At 41.8% G+C, this 26,433-nt stretch overlaps 1 protein-coding gene across 1 annotated transcript in view; it reads left to right on the forward strand.

Annotated features, from left to right (window-relative positions):
* Nucleotides 1-26,433, forward strand: part of CSMD2 (CUB and Sushi multiple domains 2) — a 247,823-nt gene that overhangs the window by 38,912 nt on the left and 182,478 nt on the right. Inside the window, exons 3-4 of the mRNA XM_054292539.1 lie at nucleotides 3,247-3,359; nucleotides 25,487-25,681. Coding sequence (XP_054148514.1) covers nucleotides 3,247-3,359; nucleotides 25,487-25,681 — 308 coding nt within the window. The remainder of the gene's footprint in view (nucleotides 1-3,246; nucleotides 3,360-25,486; nucleotides 25,682-26,433) is intronic.

A 26,433-nucleotide genomic window follows, 5' to 3' on the forward strand; every position in this document is an offset into this window, starting at 1 on the left:
TTCTGTGGGCTGAGGGGATTTTTGGTGTGTGGGGAGCAGGGTTTGGTGCCTTTGGTGCTGCTCTGCTGCAAGGGAACCTCTGAGGGTCCGAGCTGCTTGGATTATCAATTTCTAGAGGTTCCCATGGAAATCGTGTCTCCAGCCAGTGTGGGTTCTGAGAACAAGCTCAGTTTAACAATTTCTGGAGGTTCCTCTGGAAATCCTCTCTCCACGCAGTGTGGGCTCTGAGAACAAGCTCAGTTATCAAATTCTAGAGATTCTCATGGAAATTGTGTCTCCAGTCATTGTAAGCTCTGAGAACAAGCACAGTTTATCAAATTCTAGAGGTTCCCATGGAAAATGTGTCTCCACTCAGTGTGGGCTCTGAGAACAAGTTCAGTTTATCAATTTCTAGAGGTTCTCATGGAAATTCTCTCTCCACTCAGTGTGGGCTCTGAGAACAAGCACAGTTATCAATTTCTAGAGGTTCTCATGGAAATTTTCTTTACACTCAATGTGGGTTCTGAGAACAAGCTCAGTTTATCAATTTCTAGAGATTCTCATGGAAAATGTGTCTCCAGCCAATGTGAGTTGTGAGAACAAACTCAGTTTAACAATTTCTAGAGGTTCTCCTGGAAATTCTCTCTCCAGCCATTATGAGCTCTGATTGCAAGCTCAGTTTATCAGTTTCTAGAAGTTCTCACGGAAAATGTCTCTTCAGTCAGTGTGGGTTGTGAGAACAAGCTCAGTTATCAATTTCTAGAGGTTCTCCTGGAAATTCTCTCTCCAGCCAGTGTGGGCTCTGAGCACAAGCTCAGTGACAATTTCATGCCCTCGTGCACAGGAATTTCTCTTTTAAAGCCCTGTTAGTGGAAAACAGCAGTTGTGTTGGAATAAATGCTGCAGGGCAGTGTTGTTTCAGGTAACATTTAATTCCTGCGGCTCCTGGGGGACAGCAGCTCTTCCTTACAGGTAAAGGACATGTTCTGCTGCCCTGAATTAAAAGCAACATCTGCAAAGTGTTCTCCCCTCTGTGAGCAGAATCCACGATGCAAAAAGCTCAGCTCGGAGGGAGCAGATCCACTCTGGGTAATGAAAAGGCATTAAAAAATTCCTCTGTGATGGTATGGGCTGATCAGGGGAAGATAAATCAGGTTCTGCTTTTATTAAAGCTGGTCCAGGCATTTCCTGGATTATTTTTTTTTTTTAATGTTTCAGCAGGCCGCTCTAATTAAACTGCCAAATTAATTAATAAAAAACAATGACACTTCCACTCAGCACAGTAAAAAACTGAATCCTTCTGGCTCCTGGAAGCTCTGATTGTTAATAAACAGGAGCAATTGTCCTTCCAGCTTGTCCAGAGCGTGGATTTTATGCTGAGGGCTGGTCAGTGCTGCTGTGCTGACATTAAAACTTAAATCATGGGCTGGCAACTCTGTGAGCTCTGCCAATAACTGGAAATTTTGCTTCAATAAAGTTCTCAGGCAGAGCCTGTCAGCTCTCATCACTCAGAGCTCAAATGTGTGTGAAATAATATTTAGGTTTGCTCAATGAGAGGCAGAGAGAAGAGGAGGAAATTCCCTCACTGTCTCAGGGGCTGGTGATGACTTTGAGCAGGAATTGCTTGGGCTGGGTGCTCAGAGAAATTTAAATTTAAATTTAAACTTAAACTCCCCAAATCTGGTTTTGTTCTGTGGGTGCCTTTTCATTCCGGGTGAAGAGAGGAAATTCCCTGAATGAAATAACATTTACAGGTATTTCCTAAAGGGGCAGAGAGCTTTGTATCCTGGTGATCCTGTGCCCCTCCTGGCACAAAGTCTGGCTGGATAAACCTCAGAGTGTGTTGTAAGAAGCTTTAAATTCTCTTTTTTCTTGTTTATCTCATGCTACTCCTGCCCTTGTGATCCCTTGAGCACTCTTGATCCCAAATGATACCAGATTCCTTCAGTTCCTGCTGCTCCTGTGGTTTGTGAAGGTTTGGGTTTGGGACAGGTAAGGAATGGATTCTGAATTCCTGGTCCCAGCAGTGACAGGCAGGAATTCACCCTGGGATTGCTTTAAATTGGAAATCTGGCCAGGAATCCCCTTGGCCACGTGCAAGGAGGTTTGGAAGTTGTAAAATTGTCATTTTGGTCAACAAGCTGCTCTGGGGATGGCTCAGCACCAGGGGTTTGTGTTTGGGATTAATGCAAATCAGTAATGAACAGGTTTTTATAATAACATCAGTTGTCATGTAGCTGTGAGCCCATAAGGGAAGCAGGTGGGAGTTCCTGGATTTGTCCAGTTTTATTTTCTGCTCTTCACTCTGATTTGTGCCCGTGTCCTGGGGATTCCTGCAGCCCCTCTGGTGCAGCAATTTCCTGGCTGTGAGCTTGGATATTTACCTCAGGGAGGAGGTGGGAACCATCCTTTGGTGCATTTTGGATCTGTGCCCACATGAAACCCCCATCCTTGTCCTGGGGAGGATTCCCAGAACCTTCCAGCCTTTTCCATGTCAAACACTCTGCAGGCACCACACTGAAGGCTTTAGTTTGTTGTTAACATCCATTTTTTTTGCCTTTTTTTTGGGTTCACTTTAGTGCAGTTTGTAGAACATTTCATTACTCCAAGGTTCTCAAGATATTTTAAGCATTATTGAACAAAGCCCTGGGCTCACTCAGCACCCCATAATCTCTGTCCCAGGGCTGGGTCTGTGGAGTGTCCCAGGGCAGGTGTTGGTGACCAAGGGGTGAAGCAGGGAGGGGTTTGGGACAGGAGCAGTGAGGAACCACAGGAGTGGAGAAAAACTGTGGAAAACTGTGGAAACCTGTGGAAAACGGTGAAAAATTACAGGAGCAGTTCCTGTGGGCAGGCAGAGGGTGCGAAAAGCCCAGGAATTTGTTGTTCTCAGGCTGTCCCAGGTGTTCAGGAGCTCTGAGCTCCTCCAGGAGAGGGATGGGATCAACCCCACTGTGGATTTTTACAGGACAGTGATGAGTATGACCTTATGTGGGTTTTTGTCAGGCCAGAAGTGACGAGTGTGACAGTGCTATGGGTTTTTGTAGGGCAGCAATGGTGAGTGTGACCTTGTGTGTGTTTTCCCCGATGAGTGTGACCTCGTGTGTGTTTTTCCCTATGAGTGTGACCTGGCTTTGGGTTTTCCCTGGTGGGGCTGACCTCACTGTGGATTTTTCCCTATGAGTGTGACCTTGTGTGGGTTTTCGCTGTGATTGTGACCTCTCTGTGTGTTTTCCCGGTTGTGTTCTGACCCTGTGTGTGTTTCTGCAGGCTGACAGGGTTCCAGCTGCCTGCTCCCATCGTCAGCACGGGCCTGGTGCTGTCCCTGTGGCTCGTCAGTGACTACGCCGTCAGTGCCCAAGGCTTCCAGGCCAGCTACGAGGGTGAGTCCAGGAAGGGCTGGGATTGCACCTGGGAGGTGGGAGCTGGGCTGCAGAGTCTGCACCAGGAGCTGCACATCTCTGCCTCGCTGTTGTGTCATTTAATCTGCTTTTTCAGCACTTAAATTGATGGTTCTTTCCAGAAGAGTGGGGTTTTTTTGGTGTTAAAAGTGTGCTCTGGCTGAATTCCCTGGGATTCTGTTGGGGCAGGTGAGGATTTTGGGATAAGTGAGGATATCAGGACAGGTGAAAGTTTTGGGCAGGTGAAGGTTTTGGAGCAGCTGAGCATGTCAGGACAGGTAAAGGTTTTGGGACAGGTGAGGATTTTGGGATAGGTGGAAGTTTTGGAATAGGTGAGGATGTCAGGACAAATAAAGATGTTGGGACAGGTGAGGATGTTAGAGCAGGTGAAACTTTTGGGACAGATGAAGCTTTTGGAGCAGCTGAGAATGTCAGGACAGGTGAAAGTTTTGGGGCAGGTGAGGATATCAGAGCAGGTGAAGGTTTTGGGACAGGTGAAGGTTTTGGGGCAGGTGAGGATATCAGGACAGGTGAAGGTTTTGGGTAGGTGAAATTTTTGGGACAAGCGACGATGTTGGGACAGGTGAGGATTTTGAGCCTAGGTGAAGCTGTTGGGACAGGTGAAGGTTTGGGGCAGGTGAGGATTTTGGGATAGATGAAGGTTTTGGGATAGGTAAGGATGTCAGGGTACGTGAAGGTTTTGGTGCAGGTGAGGATTTTGGGACGGGTGATATCAGAGCAGGTGAAGATTTTGGGCAGGTGAAGGTTTTGGGACAGGTGAGGATTTTGGGATGGGTGAGGATGTCAGGATAGGTCAAGATTTGGGGGCAGGTGAAGATTTTAGGACAGGTGATCTCACCCGTTGGGAGGAAAGTCAAATCCATTTACAAAACTGCTTTTCCCCCCCCAAATTTTCCCAATTTGTTTCATCTTCTCCCATTTGCAGCCCCTGTGCTGTGGAACCCCTCTCAGTCTCTGTGTGAGACACTCCCAAATCCTGGGGCAGAGGACACGCTGCTGCTTTTTGCACTTTCTTGACATTTCCAGTTCATTTTTTTGGCATTTACACACAGCTCCTTGTACACTTTGTAATGTTCTTTTATTACCTTGATGCTGCAGGAAATGTTGTACAAAGGCTGGGGCCAGGGCTGCCCTTTAGTCACACACATCTGAAACGATCTGGGCTTTGTTTGGCTGGTGATTAGGAGGCTTTCAAGGCTCTAACTGAAGGGGGAAAATAAATGTATTTAAAACTTAACCTGAGCCAGAGTGACAGAGACAGCGTTGGCATAAATCAGAGTTTTGTTCTGAGGGTAGGAGAAGGGTTCACTTGCTGAAATACCACCCTGAGCCTGCCCCAAAGGAAATAATTTGTATTTTGGGTGTTAATTAAGGCAGAAGGAGTGATTGTGATTCAGTTCTTTGGGTGCTGGATTCCAAAATGCAGGGAATTCTCAGAAATTTGGGCCTGGAAGTCAAGCTTAGAATTAAAGCCAGGATTTGATTTGAGACCTTGGGAAAGGCTCCCAAACTGAGGTGCTGGAAACGAGAATGTGGATTTAGGGCTTAAACAGAGACACATGAAGTTAAGAAGAGGAAAATTTAGTGTTTTGGAGTTTAAGATATAGAAAAAATAGTATTAATTACAAAGGAGTTTAGAATGCAGTGGTGTAGGTTTGTGTGATTGGCCAACACTGTTGCATGGGTTCATAATATGAAATATTTAAGGATTGGGTCAAAAATAAAAATAGCCTTGTTAGCAGTATTTTATTGGTCAATAAATCCTTTAAAAGTCTTGTAACTAAGGGTGTTGTGACCTCCTGACCCATGCTGTAACAATGTGAGCCAAACTCACCCTTCCTGCCTGTGGAGAAGACAAAAACAAATCTGAAAACTCAAAAGTCCCATCCGTAACTCATTCAAAATCCCTTCCAAAATCCCCATACCTGGGAATCTTGGTTTGATGTGTGGGATTTTAGTTTATTTGAGTCTGTGGGATGTTACTTTATTTGGATTTGTGGGATTTCAGTTAATTTGAGTTTGTGGAATTTTAGTTTATAGGGGTTTCTGGGATTTTGTTCATTTAGGTTTGTGGTATTTTAGTTCATTTGGGTTTTTGGGTTTTACTTTATTTAGGTATTTGGGTTTTTGGGATTTTAGGTCATTTGGATTTTTGGGTTTTAGTTCATTTGGCTTTATGGGATTTTACTTTATTTGGGTCTGTGAGATTTTAGTTCATTTAGATTTGTGGGATTTTGCTCTATTTGGATTTGTTGGGATTTTGCTCTATTTGGGTCTGTGGGATTTTGCTCTATTTGGGTTTGTTGGGATTTTACTCTATTTATTTGGCTTTGTGAGATTTTAGTTTATAGGGTTTTCTGGGATTTTACTCTATTCGGATTTGTGGGATTTTAGTTTGGTTTGAATTTGTGGTTTTTAGCTTGGTTTGCCTTTGTTTGCTTTGGCTTTTCCTCCACCAAGGACACTCTCAGCCTACCAAACCCAGCAGCTCATTTGGGCAATTTTAGACAAAAAAATCCATTATTGAGTCCCCAAAACCACCAAGAACTCAAACTGATCCCACAACAGAGCCAAACTCCAGCTGGGAAAAGGGAGAAGTGCAGCAGCTTAAAAATGTGGGAATGGACTCCCCAAAATCCCATTTGGGGAGAGGAGAGAGCCTTGGACCAGCACAGAAATGGATTTAGGGACTGGTGTGGAAAAATAATTGAGGAGCTGAAAATCTGTCAGCATTTCTTGGAAAATTGGGAGAACAGAGAGGATTTCTTTTCCATTTCAATAAAATGCTTTGATCTCAAGGTAATTTTTTTACTTAGGAGCTTCCGGGAAACACCAGCAGTTCAGGGAGCTCCGTTTTCAGCACGTCTCATTTGGAAAATATCGAAATTAAATGCTTTCATGCTTTTAGCATCCCTAAATTTGTTTTCTCTCCCTGTTTACTGTCCCTTGAATTCAGCATGATTTCCTAATTAGCCCTGTTCACCCTCAGACTGGGCGATTTTTCCTTCTTTGCTCACTAAAGGATTTGATTTTTTTCCCAGCCCCAACCCAGCTGTGGAGTCCTGAATTTCCTTTCAGCTGCAGATTTTATTTTTTTTTTTGGAGCCAGTTATAAATAATCCCAGTTAAATTTGACTGGGTTGTGAATCTTGACAGCCTCATCTGGTGGAAAAAAAAATTCCTAAAAATGTAGAAATGCCCATTTTTATTTTTTGCTTGCCCTGGAAAGATGTGTGAGGCTGGAATTAATTCCTGTCCTTGCTGCCTCACACCTGAGGAATTCACTCAGAGCTGACTTCAAATAAATCAGGCAAATTTGAGTGAGAGGAAAAGTGACACAAATTCCACAGAAATAATAAAAATAAAGCAGGGGATGCAGAGCAGGTGGTTTATTTGTTCACTAATGAAAGGATAAAAGAAGATTAAATTATTAAAGTAAATTCAATTATTATGAAATCACCACGTCTGGGTGCTGTGTTAGAGCAGAGGGTGAGAAATAAAAAGGGATTTAAGGAAAAACACAATTGTGGAAGTTTTTAGGTTGGAAAAAACTTCCCAAATCCAACTTTGGGGCAATACCCACCTTGTCAAGCAGAGCATGGGGGTTTATTTTCATTTATATCCTTGTCAGGACACAATTTATAAACGTAATTGTAGAAGAGGGATATAAATATATAAAAAAGGGGTGAATATATAATATATAAAATATATATAATATATAAAATATATATAATATATTTTATATACATAATATATAAAATATATATAATATATTATATATATTATATATAATATATAATATATATTTATAGGGGAGAATATATTTTCAAAGGATAGAGATAAAACCCAATATTAAAAATTAATAAATATTTTAAATATAAATATATGTAAAATACACCTGTATTTAAATAAAATATAAACAATGAGGGCTCTGTAAAAGTAGAGGGATGCAATAATGTTAGATGCAATTTTTATTAGAAAAACTCAATTGTGGAACTTAGAATTTGAATTTTAGGGTGGGGTTTTTGGTTGGTAGTCTGGATTTTTCCTCCCCAAAAATCAGAATTCAGTGGGAGTTCCTGGAGGGACCCAGGACCCTTTTTTAAAGGGATATAAAGTTACTATTAAAAAATATATAGATCAAAAATATATTAAAAAATTATATATACATAAAAACATAAAGTACATGAATATTTAAGTAAAATATTTTTTTAAATGCCTTTTTTTAGGAACCTTCCTCTTTGTAACTTAATATTTTAATTTTAATTAAATTACAATTTTAATGAAATTAAAATTAAAATTTTAATATTAGGGCGGGGTTTTTTGTTGGTGGTCTGGATTTCTCCTCCCCAAAAAAAGCGGAATTCAGTGGGAATTCCTGGGTTGAAGCAGGGCCCTGTGGATCCCTGAGGAATTCCAGGGGATGAAACTTTTCCCTTCCCAAGACATCGATGGCAGCTGCAGCGAATTCTCTCAGCAAACACTGATTGAAAGGGAGCAATTAGGGCTGCACCAACACTGCTCATTTTCAGGAATTAGAGGCGTTAAATCCCCAGGGGAAGGAGCTGGAGCTGTTTGGAGATAAATACTGGGCTCATTCTTCACAGGCTCTTTGCAGAGTTGTGCAAACAGATGGAGAAAATACAATTAAATTGTGTTTTTATTGCGGCTTCCGTCCCTCTCGGAGCATTCCTGGCTCTGGGGTTTTTTTTGGGGGATGTTGTTGCTGCACTTCTCCCTTTTCCCAGCTGGAGTTTGGCTCTGTTGTGGGATCAGTTTGAGTTCTTGTGGGATTTGGGGACTCAGTAATGGAGGTTTTTGTCTGAAATTGCCCAAATGAGCTGCTGGGTTTGGTAGGCTGGGAGTGTCCTTGGTGGAGGGAAAAGCCAAAGCAAACAAAGGCAAACCAAACTAAAAACCCCAAACCCAAATAAAGTAAAATCACCCAAACCCAAATGAACTAAAGTCCCGCAAACCCAAGTGAACTAAAATCCCAAAAATCCAAATGAACTAGAGTCCCACAAAACCCAAATGCACTCAAATCCCACAAACCTAAAAAATCTAAAATCTCACAGACCCGAATAAAGAAAAAACCACAAAACCAAACAAATTAAAATCTTACAAAAGAAATTAAAAACCCACAAAGCCAACCAGCCAGAAAGTCCACGAAAGCAAAACAAATAAGCCACAAAGCAAACAAATTAAAAACCACAAACTCGAATAAATGAAAGGACACAAAACAAACTAAAGTCCACAAATCCAAATAAACTAAAAACCACAAACCAAATAAACTAAAAACCACACATCCAAATTAAACTAAAAACCACTAAACCAACCAAATTAAAATCCACAAAACCCAAACAAAAAACCCGAACTGAAAACCACAAACCAAACAAAAAATCCCCCAAATTAAAGAACACACAAAGCCAAGCTAAAGACCATAAACCAAACAAACTAAAATGGCACAAAGCCAACCAAATTGAAATTCCACAAACCCAAACAAATAAAAAACCCAAATTAAAAACCACAAACCCGAATAAAGACCACAGACCTAAATAAACTAAAAACCACTAAACAAACAAACAAAAAGCCCAAACTAAAGAACACATGAAGCCAAACAAACTAAAAACCCACAAACCAAACAAACTGAAAGCCACAAAACCAATCAAATTAAAATCCATAAACCCCCAAACTAATTCCCCACAAGCCCAAACAAGCAAAAACCCCCAAACTAAAACCCACAAACCCAAATAAACTAAAGACCACAAACTAAACAAACAAAAAAACACAAACCAAACAAAGACGCAAGCTAAAGAACACACAGAGCCAAACAAACAAAAAACCTAAATTAAAGACCACAACCCCAAACAAACTAAAACCAATACAAAGACCCAAACTAAAGAACTCACAAAGCCAAACAAAACTCCATAAAACCAAACAAGCATTCTGCTGTGAATATTGAGGGTGAGTTCCCAAATTTCCAATATTAACAAAGAGCTAGATGCAGAATGAGCTGGGAATGCTGATGGGAAGTTCCCACTTGGAATTCTGGAATGGTTTTGGGTTCAAAGCTGATCCCATTCCCCCCTTGCCAGGGCAGGGGACACCTTCCATGATCCCAGGGTGCTCCTTGGACAGGATGCTCTGGGAATTCCATCCCAACCCTCCCAGGGAATAATTCCATCCCAATTCCTGACCAAAACCTTCAGCTCAGACAAATTTTATCACCTTTCAACAATTTTATTGCTTTCAGATTCCTCCTGAGCTTCAGGACTGTCTGACATCCTGTGGTGGTTGGAAAGTGGGGAAACAATTCCTGAATATCCTGAATATTTATTGGATTTTCCTCACCCCTTTTCCTGAGCTGTGCTCAATTAAGAAAATCAAGTTTGTAGCCCCCTCACAGCTTGTGGTGATAAAGCCAAGGAGAAAACAGCATGGCAGGCCATAAAATCCTGGATTTTGGGATGTGCCAGCACGGGAATTTTAATTTGCTTTTTTTTTTTTTGCTTGGATTTTTTCCCTGGATTCCATGGAAAAGCAGGAGAGCAGGGCAGGACTGTCAATAGTATTGAGTGCCAGGGCTGTTGTGCACAGGGCAGTGTCTGCAGGAGGAGATGGATAATTAGATTTCAAGCATAGCCCTGCATTGATTGTGTCCCCAATTAAGTGGTTTTCCACCTCATATCAAACATTTGGTTTGCCTTGAGCAGGTTTTTCATGGGGAATTTTTATTTTTTTTGCCATGTCCCTGGTCACGACCTGCAGCTCCTGGTCCATTTCCCATGTGCCACGGGTTGGGAAATGAAGGATTTGGCACAAAAATTCCCTGGCAGTGATGTGTGTGGGGTGGTGGATGGGAATCTGCAGTCAAAATCCCTCACCTGGGCTTTTTTATCCCAAATTAACCCCAATTCCTGCTGGCGCTTGGGTCTGTGCCAGCAATGGGAGAACTGATGTGAATAAAAACCTTTACTTTGGGTCAAAAAAAACACCCAAAAATTCCCCTCCTGCAGCTTTAGACAGCAGTTGCTGTTTTCTGGCCAACTCCCAGAGCACAGCAAAGCCACCTGAGAGATCCAAAGCTGCCTTTTAAATCCTATTTAGCTGTTTATTTCCACTTTGCTCCTGAACAAAAACAAAAAAAAAGGACGGAACAGAGCTGGAATTGTTCTCCTGGTCACCAGCACATTGCAGGCAGTGCCACTCCAGCCTTGCCAGGGGAGGGAATGGCAAATTGGCATGGCTGGGGTGATGCAGTTTTATTTTTTTTGCCAGCCTTGGCAGGAGCTGTTTGAGTGCTGCTCCGTGGTGTCCAATAAATTTGGGGATGTAAAACGCAGCCAGGTGCCTGCCCTGAGCAGGGGTGATGAGCTCGGGGCTGCAGCAGGTGCTCAGGAACTCATAAAGCAAAAAAAAAATCTTGATTAGAGAGCAAAGGGATAAATGGGAATTTGGCTGTGCTGGGAATTCAGCTGGGTTTCCCTGGGAATTTGGGGGTTTTGTTCATGAATTCACAATTTTAGGTGGGGAAGGGGACAGAAAGGAGGATTGGGGATGTTCACTGAGCTGGGATCTGGATCCAGGAGCTTCCCATGAGTTCCCAAAGTCAAATATCCATGGGGTGGGTGCAGGAGCTGCAGCTGAGAGAGGGGGAAAAACCTTAAAAATTCAATTTTTGTGGGTTTTCCTGCCTGTGCCTCTCCTGTGAGCCTGTGACCCTCAGCTGGTGATTCCAAAGGATCTTCCTGGTGGAGTCACCCCCATCCAGAACATTCCTCAGGGTGGGAACACCTCGATTTTGGGGTGAATCCAGTGGATTTCCTCAGGTGCAGGTTGGGCTGAGCTTGGTGCTGCATCACTGAGCTCAACACATCAACAGGGAAATAAAACCTCAGGATTCAGAGTTCCAAAGCCCAGAGTTCAGATTTTTAGAGCACACAGATCAGATTTCCAGAGCCCAGAATTCAGATTTCCAAAGCTCACTATTCAGATTTCCAAAGCCCAGAGTTCAGATTTCCAAAGCCCAGGGTTCAGATTTTTAGAGCCCAAAATTCAGATTTTTGGAGCACACGATTCAGATTTTTAGAGCACACAATTCAGCTCGTGCTGTTGCTCCTGGAGTGCTCAGTGGGATTTTTGGAGCTGTAAAATCCTGGAATCCTTGCCTTGGGCATGGCACTGACCAGGATTTACTGGGAATTTCTGTCCTGGAAACTGGGATTTGGTGCTGTGGATGTGCTGCTCCTGTTCCTCCTGCTGTTCCCATTGTTGCAATGAGGGCAGAGGGAAAAATCCCACTGAAATCCATGTGCATTTGGATTTTCCTGCTTTTCCCCCCAGTCCAGCCCAGCAAAGCCAGATCCCTGAGCGTTCCCATCTCAGGGGAGGAAAAATCTCATTGAAATCCATGTGAATTTGGGATTTTCCTGCTTTTCCAATATGGGGTTTGCTGGCTGTGGATGTGCTGCTCCCATTCCTTCTGCTGTTCCCATTATTCTAACGAGGGCAGAGGGAAAAATTCCCCTGAAATCCATTTGAATTTGGGATTTTCCTGCTTTTCCTCCCAATCTAGCCCAGCAGAGCCAGGTCCCTGAGTGTTCCCATTACTCCAATGAAGGCAGAGGGAAAAATCTCATTTAAATCCATGTGAATCTGGGATTTTCCTGATTTTCCCCTCCACTCAGAGTTTGGTGGCTGTGGATATGCTGCTCCCCGTTCCTCCTGCTGTTCCCATTTTTCCAACGAGGGCAGAGGGAAAAATCCCACTGAAATCCATGTGAATTTGGAATTTTCCTGCTTTTCTCCTTCCCAATCAGGATTTAGTGGCTGTGGATGTGCTGCTCTTGCTGTCCCTGAGTGTTCCCATTGCTCCAATGAGGGCAAAGGGAAAAATCTCACTGAAATCCATTTGAATTCGGGATTTTTCTGCTTTTCTCACCCAATCAAGTCCAGGAGAGCCAGGTCTCTAATGTTCCCATTGCCCCAATGAGGGCAGAGGGAAAAAATCTCATTTAAATCCATGTGAATCTGGGATTTTCCTGCTTTTTCCCCTCCCAGTCAGGATTTAGTGGCTGTGGGTGCGCTGCTCTTGCTCTCCCTGAATGTTCCCATTGCTCCAATGAGGGCAGAAAGAAAAATCCCACTGAAATCCATTTGAATTTGGGGTTTTCCTGATTTTGTCCCCCAATCCAGAGCCACATCCCAGGGCTGGATAATTTTCTCCCCATCAGGATCCTCTCCAGGGAAGGAAGAGTTAAACCTTCCTCTTATTTTTTAAAAAATTTTTTCTTTTATTTTTTTCCTTTTTCCTTTTTTAGCCACACAAAAGACTTTTATTACTTCAATGAGCTCCCAGCCAGTCTGCTTTAATATCCCACTAATTGATTTTAAGGCTTGGAAGCAGCAGAGCTAATTAGCATTTGCTGACTCAGCCCCAAGCCCCCCTCCCCTCAGATATTGACCCACGTTTGCTGCAGCCCTAAATGAAGTCAGGGGAATATTAAGTGTCTCCTATTGGCGTGTGATTTGCATATGCAAATGAGCCCAATCAGGAGGCTCTATTAAAGCATTTAAGCAAATTCAAGTGACACTTGCAGTGAAGGAGCTGCCACTCCTGGGTGAGGGAGGAGAGGGAAAAAAATAGTGCAGGAGCCTCTGAGGGAGCTCTGGAGCTTGAATTTGTCCATTTTTACTGCTTGAATTTTCCCCATTTTGGTGCTTTAATTTGGTCTATTTTGGTGCTGAATTTGGTCCATTTTGTTGCTTTAATTTTTCCCATTTTGGTGCTGAATTTGGTCCATTTTGATGCCTGATTTGTCCCGTGATGGTACTTTAATTTTTCCCATTATGGTGCTTTAATTTTTCACATTTTGGTGCTGAATTTGTCTCGTTTTGGTGCTGATTTTGGCCCCATTTTGGAGCTTTAATTTGGTCAATTTTGATGCTTAATTTCTCCCATTTCAATGCTGAATTTGGCCCATTATGGTGCTTGAGTTTGGCCCATTTTGGTGCTGAACTTGTCCAGTTTTACTGCTTGAATTTGGTGCCTTAATTTGTCCCATTTTGGTGCCGAATTTGTCCCATTTTACTGCTGAAATTGGGCCCATTATGGTGCTTTAATTTTTCCCGTTTTGGTGCTGAATTTGTCCAATTTTACTGCTTGAATTTGGCCCATTATGGTGCTTGGAATTTTTCCCATTTTGGTGCTTGAATTTGGCCCATTTTGGTGCTGAATTTTGACCATTTCGGTGCTGAATTTGTCCGATTTTACTGCTTGAATTTTTCACATTTTGCTGTTGTATTTGGCCCATTTTGATGCTTAACTTGACTCGTTATGGTTCTTTAATTTTTCCCATTTTAATGCTTTATTTGGTCCATTTTGGTGCTGAATACGTCCAATTTTACTGCTTGAGTTTGGCCCATTTTGGTGCTTATTTTTTTCCCATTTTGGCGGTGAATTTGGCCCATTTTGCTGCTGAATTATTATATTTGTATTAAACACATATGTTAATACATGTAAATCCAAGATCCAGGTGTTTCTCCTCTGCTGGATCAAACCCCCACACCCAAATCTTTGTGATCCCAACAAATCCCATTAAATGCTGGGAGCACTTTTCATCCTGATGGGGGAAAAAAACATGAGCTCATTCAATTCCAGAGAGCTTCTGGTGCCAAAGCAAGGGAGAAAAACAAAAAAAAAAAAAATCCCATTTTTTTCTGCCTGGGAATGGGCAGTGAGCAGTGCAGAATGGAGGGAGGGGGAATTTGGCAGCTCTGATGTTATTCCACAAACAGGCAGCGTGGCATGGCTGGATATTTTCAGCTTTGCACAAAAGCTGAGGGGAAAGAAAGAGGCTGGGTAAAAAAAGCTTGGGGAAAATGGGTTCCAAATAACCCATTCAGAGCCCAAAACTGAGTCCAGAGCAGTTTTCCCTTTTTTGTTCCTCCCTGATGGCTTTTAGGAAGAATTTGTCCTTAAATTACTTATTTATCACTGGAATTTAAGTGGAATTTTTATCTGGCTTTCCTCTGGGGAGTGTGGAAATTCCATCTCCTGGTTGGAGGGGCAAATCTGAATTTCCCAAAATGAATTGTGAAATGTCGATTTGTGAAATGAATTGGTTGTTTTGCCCTGGCCTCGTGGGGAAAGCAAATCTGCAGGAATATTTCTTTCCTCTCATTTTTCCCCCATTTTTATTTCATTCTGATGGATTTTCCCAGTATCTGGGTTGTCCCCCATTTGTACAAATCCACATCATTTATCCTGAATTTGGGACCATGTACCTGCTTCACCCTCTTCCCAACCCCTCCATCCCTTTCAGAGCCCAAAACTGAGTCCAGAGCAGTTTTCCCTTTTTTGTTCCTCCCTGATGGTTTTTAGGAAGAATTTGTCCTTAAATTACTCATTTATTCTTGTGGAGCATCTGGAATTTTAACTGGAATTTTTATCTGACTTTCCTCTGGGAGTGTGGAAATTCCATCTCCTGGTTGGTCCCAGAATTCATATTCCAGACTATTCTTATATATTTATAAATATTTATAGATTTAATGCTCTAAACTGAACCAGAGGAATCTTTTTTTTCCATTTAAAATACATTGGAATAATGAATATTGTTTTTAACCCGCTCCTCAGTGCCAACTCTCATCCTATAAAATTAAGCCAGGAGCACAGAATGGGAGGAAAAAATTTTATTTATTCCCTACTTATTTATTTTATTTATTATGAAATATATTTATTCCCTATTTATTTATCCCCTAATAATCCCATTATTTGTGTTTTGATGGGAATTCCCAACCAAGTCCTGGTGTTTTTATCCCAAACCATCTCCCAGCATTTCAATAATGGGATTTTGTGTCCCCCAAGAGCTGGTGACTGTTAAGGAAAGAATTCAGCAGGAAAAAAAAACTTCCTGGAAGTCAAATTCCTGTTCTACTTTTGTAATTCTGCGTGAGCAGACCCAGAGCAGCTGGAATTTGGATATTTTACAGAAAAATCCGTGTTCTGCTGCAAGGGCAATGGAGCAGAGCACAACAAAGCCCTGGAGCAATTTGTGTGAGCAGCAATTGGAGCCCTGAAATTCCCCCCTGGAAATTCCAGGGGCAGCATTGGAAGCAGTGGCTGGGAGCAGAGCAGGGATATTTGGAATTTTTTTTTGTGGAGAAATCATGTGGGACAGGAAAATTTTGGGATCTTGGAGAAGGGTCAGGTTGTGTTGGGCCTGTGCAGGTTGTGCAGCCCGTGAAATTCTGATTTTTGTGGAATTCTGGGATTTGCAGAAGAAGATTCAGGGCAGTTGGGAGGGTTTTTATTGGGTTTTTTTTTTTTTGGGTTCAGTCCAGCCCTTTCTCTTCCCCCTTACTCTGAGTCCTTTTAAAGCAGATCTGAGTTCTGTTTCCATGACAATGTTTGTACAGTGGATGCTTTGCAGTATGGATATATAGATTTTTTTCATTTGTAATCACTCCCCTGCATGAATTCCTGGTGTGTTTAAGGTCTCCTTGAGATGTTTGGAACATTTATTCCAAATTTTATACATATATCTATATATATATCTATATCTATCTATCTATCTATCTATCTATCTAATATCTATATATATATATATGAAATTTTATATGTATATATTTATATTTATATATATATATATAAATTCTATTTTATATATAATTAAATATGTTATATATTATATATATAATATTATCACATATAATTCTATATTAATATACAATATCGATAATAGATTAGATCACACATTAATGTAATGTATAATCTATTATGCTCGTATTTATATTGTGTATATTAATACAATTCAGTTATTTCACCTTCCAATGATTTCAGCAACAAAGTGAAAAAATTCAGCAAAATCAGAAAAATTTCCTGTAAAGTCCCCAATTTTGTGCAGAAATTATTTGATATATTAATACATTAAATTATACGTTATAATTTCTATTACATATTATATATATTATATATTTTATATATTATATTTTTATATATCATATATAGATATCATCTATTATATATTATGTCAGATATATATAATATTTTATCTATCACATATAATATATCATATAATATATCATATAATATTATATATATTTATATTATATATTTATGTATTTATACATTATATGTTATATATAATACATTGTATGTTATATATAATATATTATATATAATATATTATATATAATATATTATATATACTATATACTATATACTATATACTATATACTATATACTATATTATATATTATATTATATATTATATATTATATATTATATATTATATATTATATATTATATATTATATATCATATTCTGCCTTGCATTCTGGCACAGCAAAGGTGCAGAAATCAGGAGAAATTCCTGTCCCTGACCAGATTCAGGCACTGGGGAGATCCCAAGTGCAGCTGAAGGAGCTGAGCCCTCCCCAGACTCTGCTTGTGCTGAGCCCTGGGCGTGTTTTTATGACATAATTAGATCACTTGAGCTGTGTTTGCAGTGAAGGGGATGAAATTACCATCTGGAGGGTTTGGGGTTTTTTATTTTTCATCAGCTATGACCACAAATTAATAATGAGTCTGTGGAGCTGGCGGCAGCTGGTGACCAGAATCGCTGTGGCAGCTCTGTGGGCTGTTTGTGGCACCATCCTTGGGGTGGTTTTGGTTCCTGGCTGTTGGTGGGAGGTGGCTGCACTGCCAGCTCAGCCTCCTTTGCCTTTTGGTGTCATATTTTGATGTCAGGGATGTGATATTTCATGATATTTGCCCTTGCAGCCCTTCCCATTGCAGAGGGGGCTGTGAGCCCAGGAATGCAGTGATGCGGTGCCATATTTATTTATTTCACGTTTTATTTATTTATTTAGCAGATGGAGCTGGCTGCACCCCCCGCTCCTGGGTGAGGAGCCAGCAGCCAGAGGAGATCAATGAGCAGCTGAACAATGTGGCCTCTAAAGTTGGAAGTGGCTTTTTTCCCCCAGAACAAAGAGTGTTCCATGGCCAGGGCTGGCTGCCGGGAGGAGCTGAGCAGGCCAACACTGGCACCCAGTGTCTGTGTGGGATCAGTTCACACTGAGCAGGGCACTCACTGCTGGTCCCACTCTGAGCTTTGAGCGTGGAGGGAGAGCTCTGATCTGCCCTGGTGTGACGGTGCTCACAGGGGTCTGAGGATGAGGGGAGAGACGAGGATCTGGCTCCATGTTTCAGAAGGCCTGATTTATTATTTTATGATATAGAGTACATTAAAACTATACTAAAAGAATAGAAGAAAGGATTTCATCAGAAGGCCAGCTAAGAATAGAATAAGAAAGGATGATAACAAAAGTTTGTAGCCTGAGCTCTGCGTCCAAGTCAGCTGGACAGTGATTGGCCATTAATTAGAAACAACCACATGAGACCAATCACAGATGCACCTGTTGCATCCCACAGCAGCAGATAACCATTGTTTGCATTTTTGTTCCTGAGGCCTCCCAGCTTCTCAGGAGGAAAAATCTTAAAGAAAGGATTTTCTATAAAAGATGTCTGTGACACCCTGGCAGCTCAGCTCCACTCTGGGGCCTGGAGAGGCTGCCTAGAGCAGGGGCTGGACAGAGTTGAAAGAAAAATTTATTTATTATTTCTTTATTAAAAGGATTTATTAAAAGGGTTTTTATAGGATCCACCTTGGGCAGCACAAGGACATTTTTCCCTCTCTCCCAAGAGCCTGGCGGAGGCTACACCCAAGATAGACCCTGATTTTTATAATTTATAAAACTTCTATAAGTTTTATATATAACTTCTATAAGTTTTTATATAACTTCTATAAGTTATATTTTTTATATTCCAGCCTGCAGGTGATGCAGTCCCACCCTCCCAGCCTGCTCCCCTCCATTCCCTGCTGTTTGCACTTTTTGTGGCTGAAGCTGCAGTGATGTCCTTGGTTCTGGGGCTGGGAAAGGATTGTGGGACTGAGCTGTGAGGAGAACTTGCTAAAACACTTTATATGGAGTTCAGCATTAAGGTTTATATTATTAGGGTATATAAAATGCAGTATAGAATCTGAAAAATATGAAAGTTAAAATTTAAAGCCTCAGTTTGGTGCCTGCTCTGCTCTCCTGCTGCGGCACTTTGCCCACTCAGAGCAGTGAGGTGGTGTCTTTGTTTTACTGATGGTAGAAAAGTTCAGATACAGAGAGGTGAAAGAATCAATGGGAACAACCATAAATTCCATAGGAATTCCACAGATTGTTGCTCACTCAAACTGTGCTGAATCTCTGGATTTGGAGGGAAAAAAAAGAGACACAAGAAAAAGGGGGGAACATCAGAAGGGGGTCTGTGTTAGGTGATTTGGGAAGTCTGAACCCCTCAAGTACCTCAGAAATGGGGAAAGGGAGAGGGAAATGCAACTGGGAAATTGGATAAAAAGGAGGCTGTGTCCTTTCCCCATGGAAAATCCCCATGGCCTCTTCCAGGGAAACTCTGATAAAAAATCCTCTAAAAATTTGAGAGACCTCAGGGAAATCCCCCATGGCCTCTCCCTTTATTGTGATAAAGTTCCAGGGCTCCTCTGTCTCCTTTTTGGCCACAAACCTCTGGTGCTTGTGGATGGATTTTCCTGGCACCATGCAATGGTTAACCCTGGGCTCAGGGAGGGAGGGAGGCAATGCAGCCCCAACCTCTCCTCCCTGGGGAAAGGTTTTGGAGTCACTCTGCAGCTGTTAAATGCCAGTTCAGTGGAGCCTTTAAACACACACTTAAAGCATTGCTGCTCAGCAAAACACTTCAGCACCTCCTTTAAATGGAGCTGAGCTCGAGTGTTGTGGCTCTGGGAGGCTGGAGCTGTTCAGGGGGATAAAACAGCATCGGGAGAGAAAAGGAGCAATGGGAAGGATTCCACTGATTGATAATGGAAAAGGATATTTGATTTTGCAGATAAACTTTAGGTTTGTTGAGAAACGAAATTTGACATTGAAAGGTGAAAGAAACAATGGGGAAGAAAAACCCCTAAATTCTGTAAGAATTGAAAATGAAAAGGGAGGGTTGTACATTAGAGGGGAATCTTTGGGATCAGGTGTTCTGGGACGTCTGAACCTCTCAAGCACCTCAGCAATGGGGAAAACCCCCTAAATTCCATAGGAATTAAAAATTAAAAGGGAGGGTTGTACATTGGAAGGAAATCTTCTGTATCAGGAATTTTGGGAAGTCTGAACCTCTCAAGTACCTCAGAAATGGGGAAAGAGGGAAGGGAAATGCAGCTGGGAAATTGGGATAAAAAGGAGGCTGCATCCTCCAAAAATTTGAGTGGAATACCCCATGGCCTCTGCCTTGATTGGAGAAAAGTTCCAGGACTCCTCTGTCTCCTTTTTGGCCACAAATCTCTGCTGTTTCTGTATTAATCTGATCCTGATGAGGATTTGATCAAAGCCAAGCCCCTCCTCTCCCAGCCTCTGGGATATCCTTGGAAGTTGCTCTGAACTTGCTCAGAAGTTGCTGAGGCACGTTCCAGAAAGGGAAATTGAAAACTTGAGTTTCCAAAAAGGAAACAAATAAAATAAAAATCCACCCAAAAAGGGCCAGAACTACTCCCACAAACAAGATGGATGATGAACCATTATCCAAAAGTGACTTTCTGGCTGGTTTTTAGTGAACAGAGAAATATTGGAAGGAGGGGAAAAAAGTAGTTTCCATTTAGTTTTATCTCTGGCTGTACTGGAAACAAATCATGGCACGGAAAGAAAAAGGGATAAAATGAAATGGAAACGATCCCATTTATTTCCTTTGCTGTAGCACACTCTGGACAGTTCTTGTGAAGATTAAAACTCTTCTGAACTGGAGCAGATTGTGCTAAAACACTGCTGAAATATCTCAGACAGCCCTGGAGTATCCCTGGAGCACTTGGCCCAAAAATTATGGATGGAGAATGAGAGGAAATGGCTCTGGGTGGATCCCTCCTCCACTCTCCACCTCATTTTTGGGTGTCCCACTTCATTTTTGAATTGTGATGGAAATCTTGGTTATTCTCATAGAAATCTGGATCTTAGAAATCTTAGAAATCTGGATATTCTCTTTAAAAAATCTGATTTTTCCCTTGAATTTCTTGGATCCAGTGCAGGCTGGCTCATTAAGAGAATATCTCCCTGCTCTGGCTCTCCTGTTGATTCTTGTGGATATCTTGACTTCCAATCCCCCCTAAAAAATCCAGGAAAGGCAGAAAAAGAGGAAAAAAAGGTTAAATTTTTTTTTTCCTTTTTTAATGTTTTTTCCCTTTTCCCCCCTTTTCTTTACCCTTTTAATGTTTTTTTTTAATTTTCTTTCCCTTTTTTGTTTTTCCCTTTTCTTTCCCTTTTTTTGTTTTCTTCCCTTTCTTTCCGTTTTCTTTCCCTTTTTAAATGTATTTTTCCTTTCCCCCCTTTTGTAATGATTTTTCCCCTTTTATTCCCTTTTTCCCCCCTTTTTAATGTTTTTTCCCCTTTTCTTTCCTTTTTTAATGGTTTTTTCCTTTCCGTTTTGAAATGTTTTCCCTTTTCCTTTTTTAAATGTTTTCTTCCCCTTTTCTTTCCCTTTTTAATGATTTTTTCCTTTTCCCCTTTTCTTTCTCTTTTTAATGGTTTTCCCCCCTTTTTTTAATTGTTTTTTTCCCTTTTTTCCCTTTCTTTCCCTTTTTAATGGTTTTTTCCCTTTCCCTTTCAAAATGTTTTCCCTTTTCCATTTTTAAATGGTTTGTTCCCCTTTTCTTTCCCTTTTTAATGATTTTTTCCTTTTCCCCTTTTCTTTCTCTTTTTAATGGTTTTTCCCCCTTTTTAAATTGTTTTTTCCCTTCTTCCCCTTTCCCTTTCTGAATGTTTTTTTCCCTTTCTTTCCCTTTTTAATATTTTTTCCCCTTTTTTAATGGTTTTTTTCCCCCTTTTTTCCCCTTTTCTTTCCCTTTTTTTCCCTCTTCTTTCCCTGCTGACAATTGAGAGCATTGGGGAGAGGCTGATGTAATGAGGCTGGATGCGTTGTGATGGTGGGACTGTGGCCAGGGATGCGTTGAGTCACATCTAATGACTTAAAAACTCCTAATTAATTTCGAATGAACTGGAACAAGGAGGCTCAGCTTGACGAGCACCAGGTTGTGAAAGGCTCCTGATGCTGGAAACTCGCACTGGAGCCGTCCTGGGATGAGGAGAAGTTGGGAGCAGCCTGGTTAAAAAGGGTGGAAAGGAATGGATGTGAGGGCTGGAGGTGGATGGGAGGGAGTTCTGGTGTGGGATCAGCAGATCTGGGAGCTCAGGAGAGCAGGGAGAAAGGGAGGAAAAAATGAGAAACAGGGAGAAAGGGATGAGAAAAAGGGAGAAATGGAGGTGAAAAATGAGAAATGGGGGTAAAACATGAAGAATCAGGGAGAAATGGATGAGAAACAGGGAGGAATGGAGGTAAAAATGAGAAGCAGGGAAAAAAGGAGGTAAAACATGAGATGCAGGAAGAAAGGAAGGTAAAACATGAGAAGCAGGGAGAAATGGGGGTAAAAAATGAGAAAAAGGGAGAAAGGGAGGTAAAAAAAAGAGAATGAGGGAGAAATGGATGAGAAACAGGGAGAAAGGGGGGTAAAAAATGAGGATTAGGGAGGAGGTAAAAAAGGAGAAAAAGGGAGAGAAGGAGGTAAAAATGAGAAAAAGGAGAAGTGGAGGTAAAACATGAGAAGCAGTGAGAAAAGCATGTAAAAAGTGAGAAAAAGGGAGAAAGGGAGGTAAAATATGAGAAAAAGGGAGAAATGGAGGTGAAAAATGAGAAACAGGGAGAAGTGGATGAGAAAAAGGGAGAAATGGAGGTAAAAAGTGAAAGTCAGGGAGAAAGGGAGGTAAAAAATGAGAGAAAGGGAGAGAAGAAAGTAAAAAGTAAGATAAAGGGGAAAATGGAGGTAAAACATGAGGATCAGGGAGAAAGGGAGGTAAAAAGTGAGAATCAGGGAGAAATGGGGGTAAAACATGAGAAGCAGGGAGAATTGGGGGTAAAAAATGAGAAATAGGGAGAAATGGAGGTAAACATGAGAATCAGGGAGAAATGGAAGAGAAACAGGGAGAAAGGGAGGTAAAAATGAGAATCAGGGAGAAAGGGAGGTAAAAAAGGAGAATCAGGGAGAAATGGGGGTAAAATATGAGAAGCAGGAAGAAATGGGGGTAAAAAATGAGAAGCAGGGAGAAAAAAGGCCTCAATGGATCCACCTTGGGCAGCACAAGAGCCCAGCCAGGGCTGCACCCAAGATGAACCAAAATGGTCACAAAATGGATGACTGCTTACAAGGTCTCACACTTTTGTAAGTTCTGCTCCATTTGCATATTGGAGTTCATTGTCCAATTCCAGCTTTAGCCCATGCAGTCCCACTCTGCTTGTTTTTCTCACTTCATTCCACGTTGTTTGTGCTCCTGGGCTGAGATTTGGATCATTTGTCCTTGGTGCCCAGCTGGAGCAGGAATTGTTTTGTCTCCCTGCTCTGTGCACAGAGCTCACCATCCGTGATATGAACCCCAGACCCACCCACTAAGGCAGCACAGAACCTGAGAAATATAAAAGTTAAACCCTGAGGCATCAATTTCTTGCTGAGGAGGTGCCACTGGTGCACCAGGCCGTTGGCACCTCATGTCGCAGTCGTGGTTCTGCCCTGGTTCTGCTGGGTCTGGGCTGGCCTTTGGCACCCCCAGGGTGGCTCCTGTGCTGGGTCACCTTCAGGGAGGTGTCCAGAGCCCAGCCAGCGCTGGGACAGTGACATTGCAGGTGCACCAGGATAATCCCATTGCCTTTCCTCTGTCGTAAAATCAGATCAGCCTTTGGCAGCTGTTCAGGTGCGGGCAAATGAAATAAACTGCTCAGAATTCATCATGGGAAGGAGCAGAAAATCAGTAACAGCACCTTCCCTTCATCCCCACAAATCTCTGGATGTACCCCCAACCCCTCTGGAGTCATTTTTGTCTCTCCATCAGCAGGAATTTGAAGATCTCCTGCACCTGGGTGATTTAAAAACCCCAATCCAAGCTCCCTGCAGCGACCCAGGGCAGTGGGGGGTTAATGCTGCTCCCCCCAAAGCTGCTGTGGAGCAAGATCTGAAATGTGCAGGCAGCTCAGTGAAGCAGAATTTTAATCTGAGATCTGTTTTTCAAGTCTGATTTTAAGATCCCATGCAGGTCAGGGTTGTCTGATTCTTCACAGTTCATTAAGTAGAGAGCAGCTCGTGGTGGAGATTGACTTTTAAAAATGATGGATTTTTATTTATAGAGGAGTTCTACTCATTAATTTTAAGGGATGGAAGCATAAAAGCAGGAATGGGTTCATTAAAAAAAAAAAAAAGTGACATTGGTAATTTAATTAAATTGGGGGTTTGAGGATCATTACAAGAAATGAAATGTTAGTTCTGGGCTGCTTTTCCACCTGCTTGGATTTGAGAGCAGAACCTGCCTGGGCAGGAAAATCTCCTGGTGGAACTTCCCAGCCCCAGGGGCTTTGGAGGAGGATGAAGATAATGGCTTTGGGGGCAAGAAAGGGGGTCAGGAGCTGGGATGGGGGGGCTGGAACCCCGAAACTGGGCTTGGGAACATTCAGGTGTGACCTGTGACAATTCCCTGTCCCTAACCCAACCCTGCTTCCCTCAAATGGATTATTCTCAATCATTCCGTTTCTCCTGACGATTTACTCAACCCTGTGAAAATTCCCAGTCCCTAACCCAACCCTGCTTTTCTCAAATTGATCATTCTGTTTTCAGTGATGATTATTCCATTTTTCCTGAGGATTTAGCTCAGCCCTGTGACAATTCCCATTCCCAACCCAACCCTGCTCCCCTCAAATGGATTATTCTTCATTATTCCATTTTTCCTGAGGATTTACCTCAGCCCCCTGTCCCTAACCCAGCCCTGCTTTTCACAAATTGATCATTTTGTTTTCAGTGATGATTATTCCATTTTTCCTAAGGATTTAGCTCATTCCCTGTGACAATTTCCTGTCCCTAACCCAACGCTGCTTCCCTCTAATGGGTTATTCTCGATTATTCTGTTTTTCCTGATGATTTACTCAACCCTGTGAAAATTCCCAGTCCCTAACCCAACCCTGCTTCCCTCAGATTGATTATTCTGTTTTCAATGACAATTATTCCATTTTTCCTGGGGATTTACCCAGCCCTGTGAAAATTCCCAGTCCCTAACCCAACCCTGCTTCCCCCAAATGGATTATTCTTGATTATTCCATTTTTCCTAAGGATTCAGCTTAGCCCTGTGAAAATTCCCTGTCCCTAACCCAGCCCTGATTCCCTCAAATGGATTATTCTTGATTATTCTGTTTTTCTTGAGGATCTACCTCAGCCCCCTGTCCCTAACCCAACCCTCCTTCCCTCAAATGAATTATTCTGTTTTCAGTGACAATTATTCTGTTTTTCCTGACTATTTATTCAACCCTATGAAAACTCCCAGTCCCTAACCTGGCCTGCTTCCCTCTAATGGGTTATTCTCGATTATTCAGTTTTTCCTGACGATTTACTCAACCCTGTGAAAATTCCCAGTCCCTAACCCAGCCCTGCTTCCTGCGATCGATTATTCTCAATTATTCCTTTTTTCCTGAGGATTTACCTCAGCCCCCTGTCCCTAACCCAACCCTGCTTCCCTCAAATGGATTATTCTGTTTTCAATGATGATTGTTCAGTTTTTACTCAGGACTTACCTCAGACTTGTGAAAATTCCCAGTCCCTAACCCAGCCCTCCTTCCCTCAAATGAATTATTCTGTTTTCAGTGGCAATTATTCTGTTTTTCCTGAAGGTTTAGCTCAGCCCTGTGACAGTTCCCTGTCCCTAACCCAACCGTGCTTCCCTCTAATGGGTTATTCTCAATCATTTTGTTTTTCCTGATGATTTACTCAACCCTGTGAAAATTCCTAGTCCTTAACCCAGCCCCGCTTTTCTCAAATTGATCATTCTGTTTTCAATGACGATTATTCCATTTTTCCTGAGGATTCACCTCAACTCTGTAAAGATTCCCAGTCCTTTACCCAACCCTGCTTCCCTCAAATGACTTATTCTGTTTTCAGAGATGATTTATCTGTTTTCCCTGAGGATTTGGCTCATTCCCTGTCCCTTCCCTTGCAGCCCTGCCCAGCCACACGTGCGGGAACCCGGGGCGGCTGCGGAACGGGGTGCAGCAGGGCACCACCTTCAGCATCGGGGACAGGGTCAGGTACAGCTGCAACCCCGGCTTCTTCCTGGAGGGCCACGCCCTGCTCACCTGCCAGGCCAGCTCGGGACAAGGAGCCTCCTGGGATTTCCCTCTGCCCGTCTGCAGAGGTGAGGAGATACCCAAAAATGGGGGTTGAGATGGTTGGGGTGGGTTATTGGGTTTGAAAGGGTTAAAAACCAACTCTTAAGAACCAACTCTTCAAAATCAACCCTCAAAAACTAACCCTTCAAAATCAACCCTTAAAATTTAACCCTTAAAAACCAACTCTTAAAAACCACCCCTTAAAAAGAAGTCCTTAAAAACCAAGCCTTAGAAATCAACTCTTCAAAATCAACCCTTAAAAACCAACCCTTTAAAAGCATCTCTTAAAAAGAAATCCTTAAAAAACAACCCTTAGAAATCAACCCTTAAAAACTAACCCTTAGAATGAGCCCTTAAAATTAACCCTTAAAAACTAACCCTTAAAAAGCAACCCTTAAAAACCAACCCTTTAAAAGCATTTCTTAAAAAGAAATCCTTAAAACCCAACCCTTAGAAATCAACCCTTAAAAACTGACCCTTAAAAACTAACCCTTAAAAATCAACCCTTAAAAATTAACCTTAAAAAGCAACCCTTGAAAACCAACTCTTAAAAACCAACCCTTAAAAAGCATCTCTTAAAAAGAAACCCTTCAAAACCAACCTTAAAAAACAACCCTTAAAAACCAACCCTTTAAAAGCATTTCTTAAAAAGAAATCCTTAAAACCCAACCCTTAGAAATCAACCCTTAAAAACTGACCCTTAAAAACTAACCCTTAAAAATCAACCCTTAAAATTAACCCTTAAAAAGCCACCGTTGAAAACCAGCTCTTAAAAACT

This window comes from Melozone crissalis, unplaced genomic scaffold (assembly GCF_028551555.1).
Source record: "Melozone crissalis strain CALT ecotype California unplaced genomic scaffold, PUWL_Pcris_2 ptg000111l_1, whole genome shotgun sequence".
Classification (NCBI taxonomy): Eukaryota; Metazoa; Chordata; class Aves; order Passeriformes; family Passerellidae; genus Melozone; species Melozone crissalis.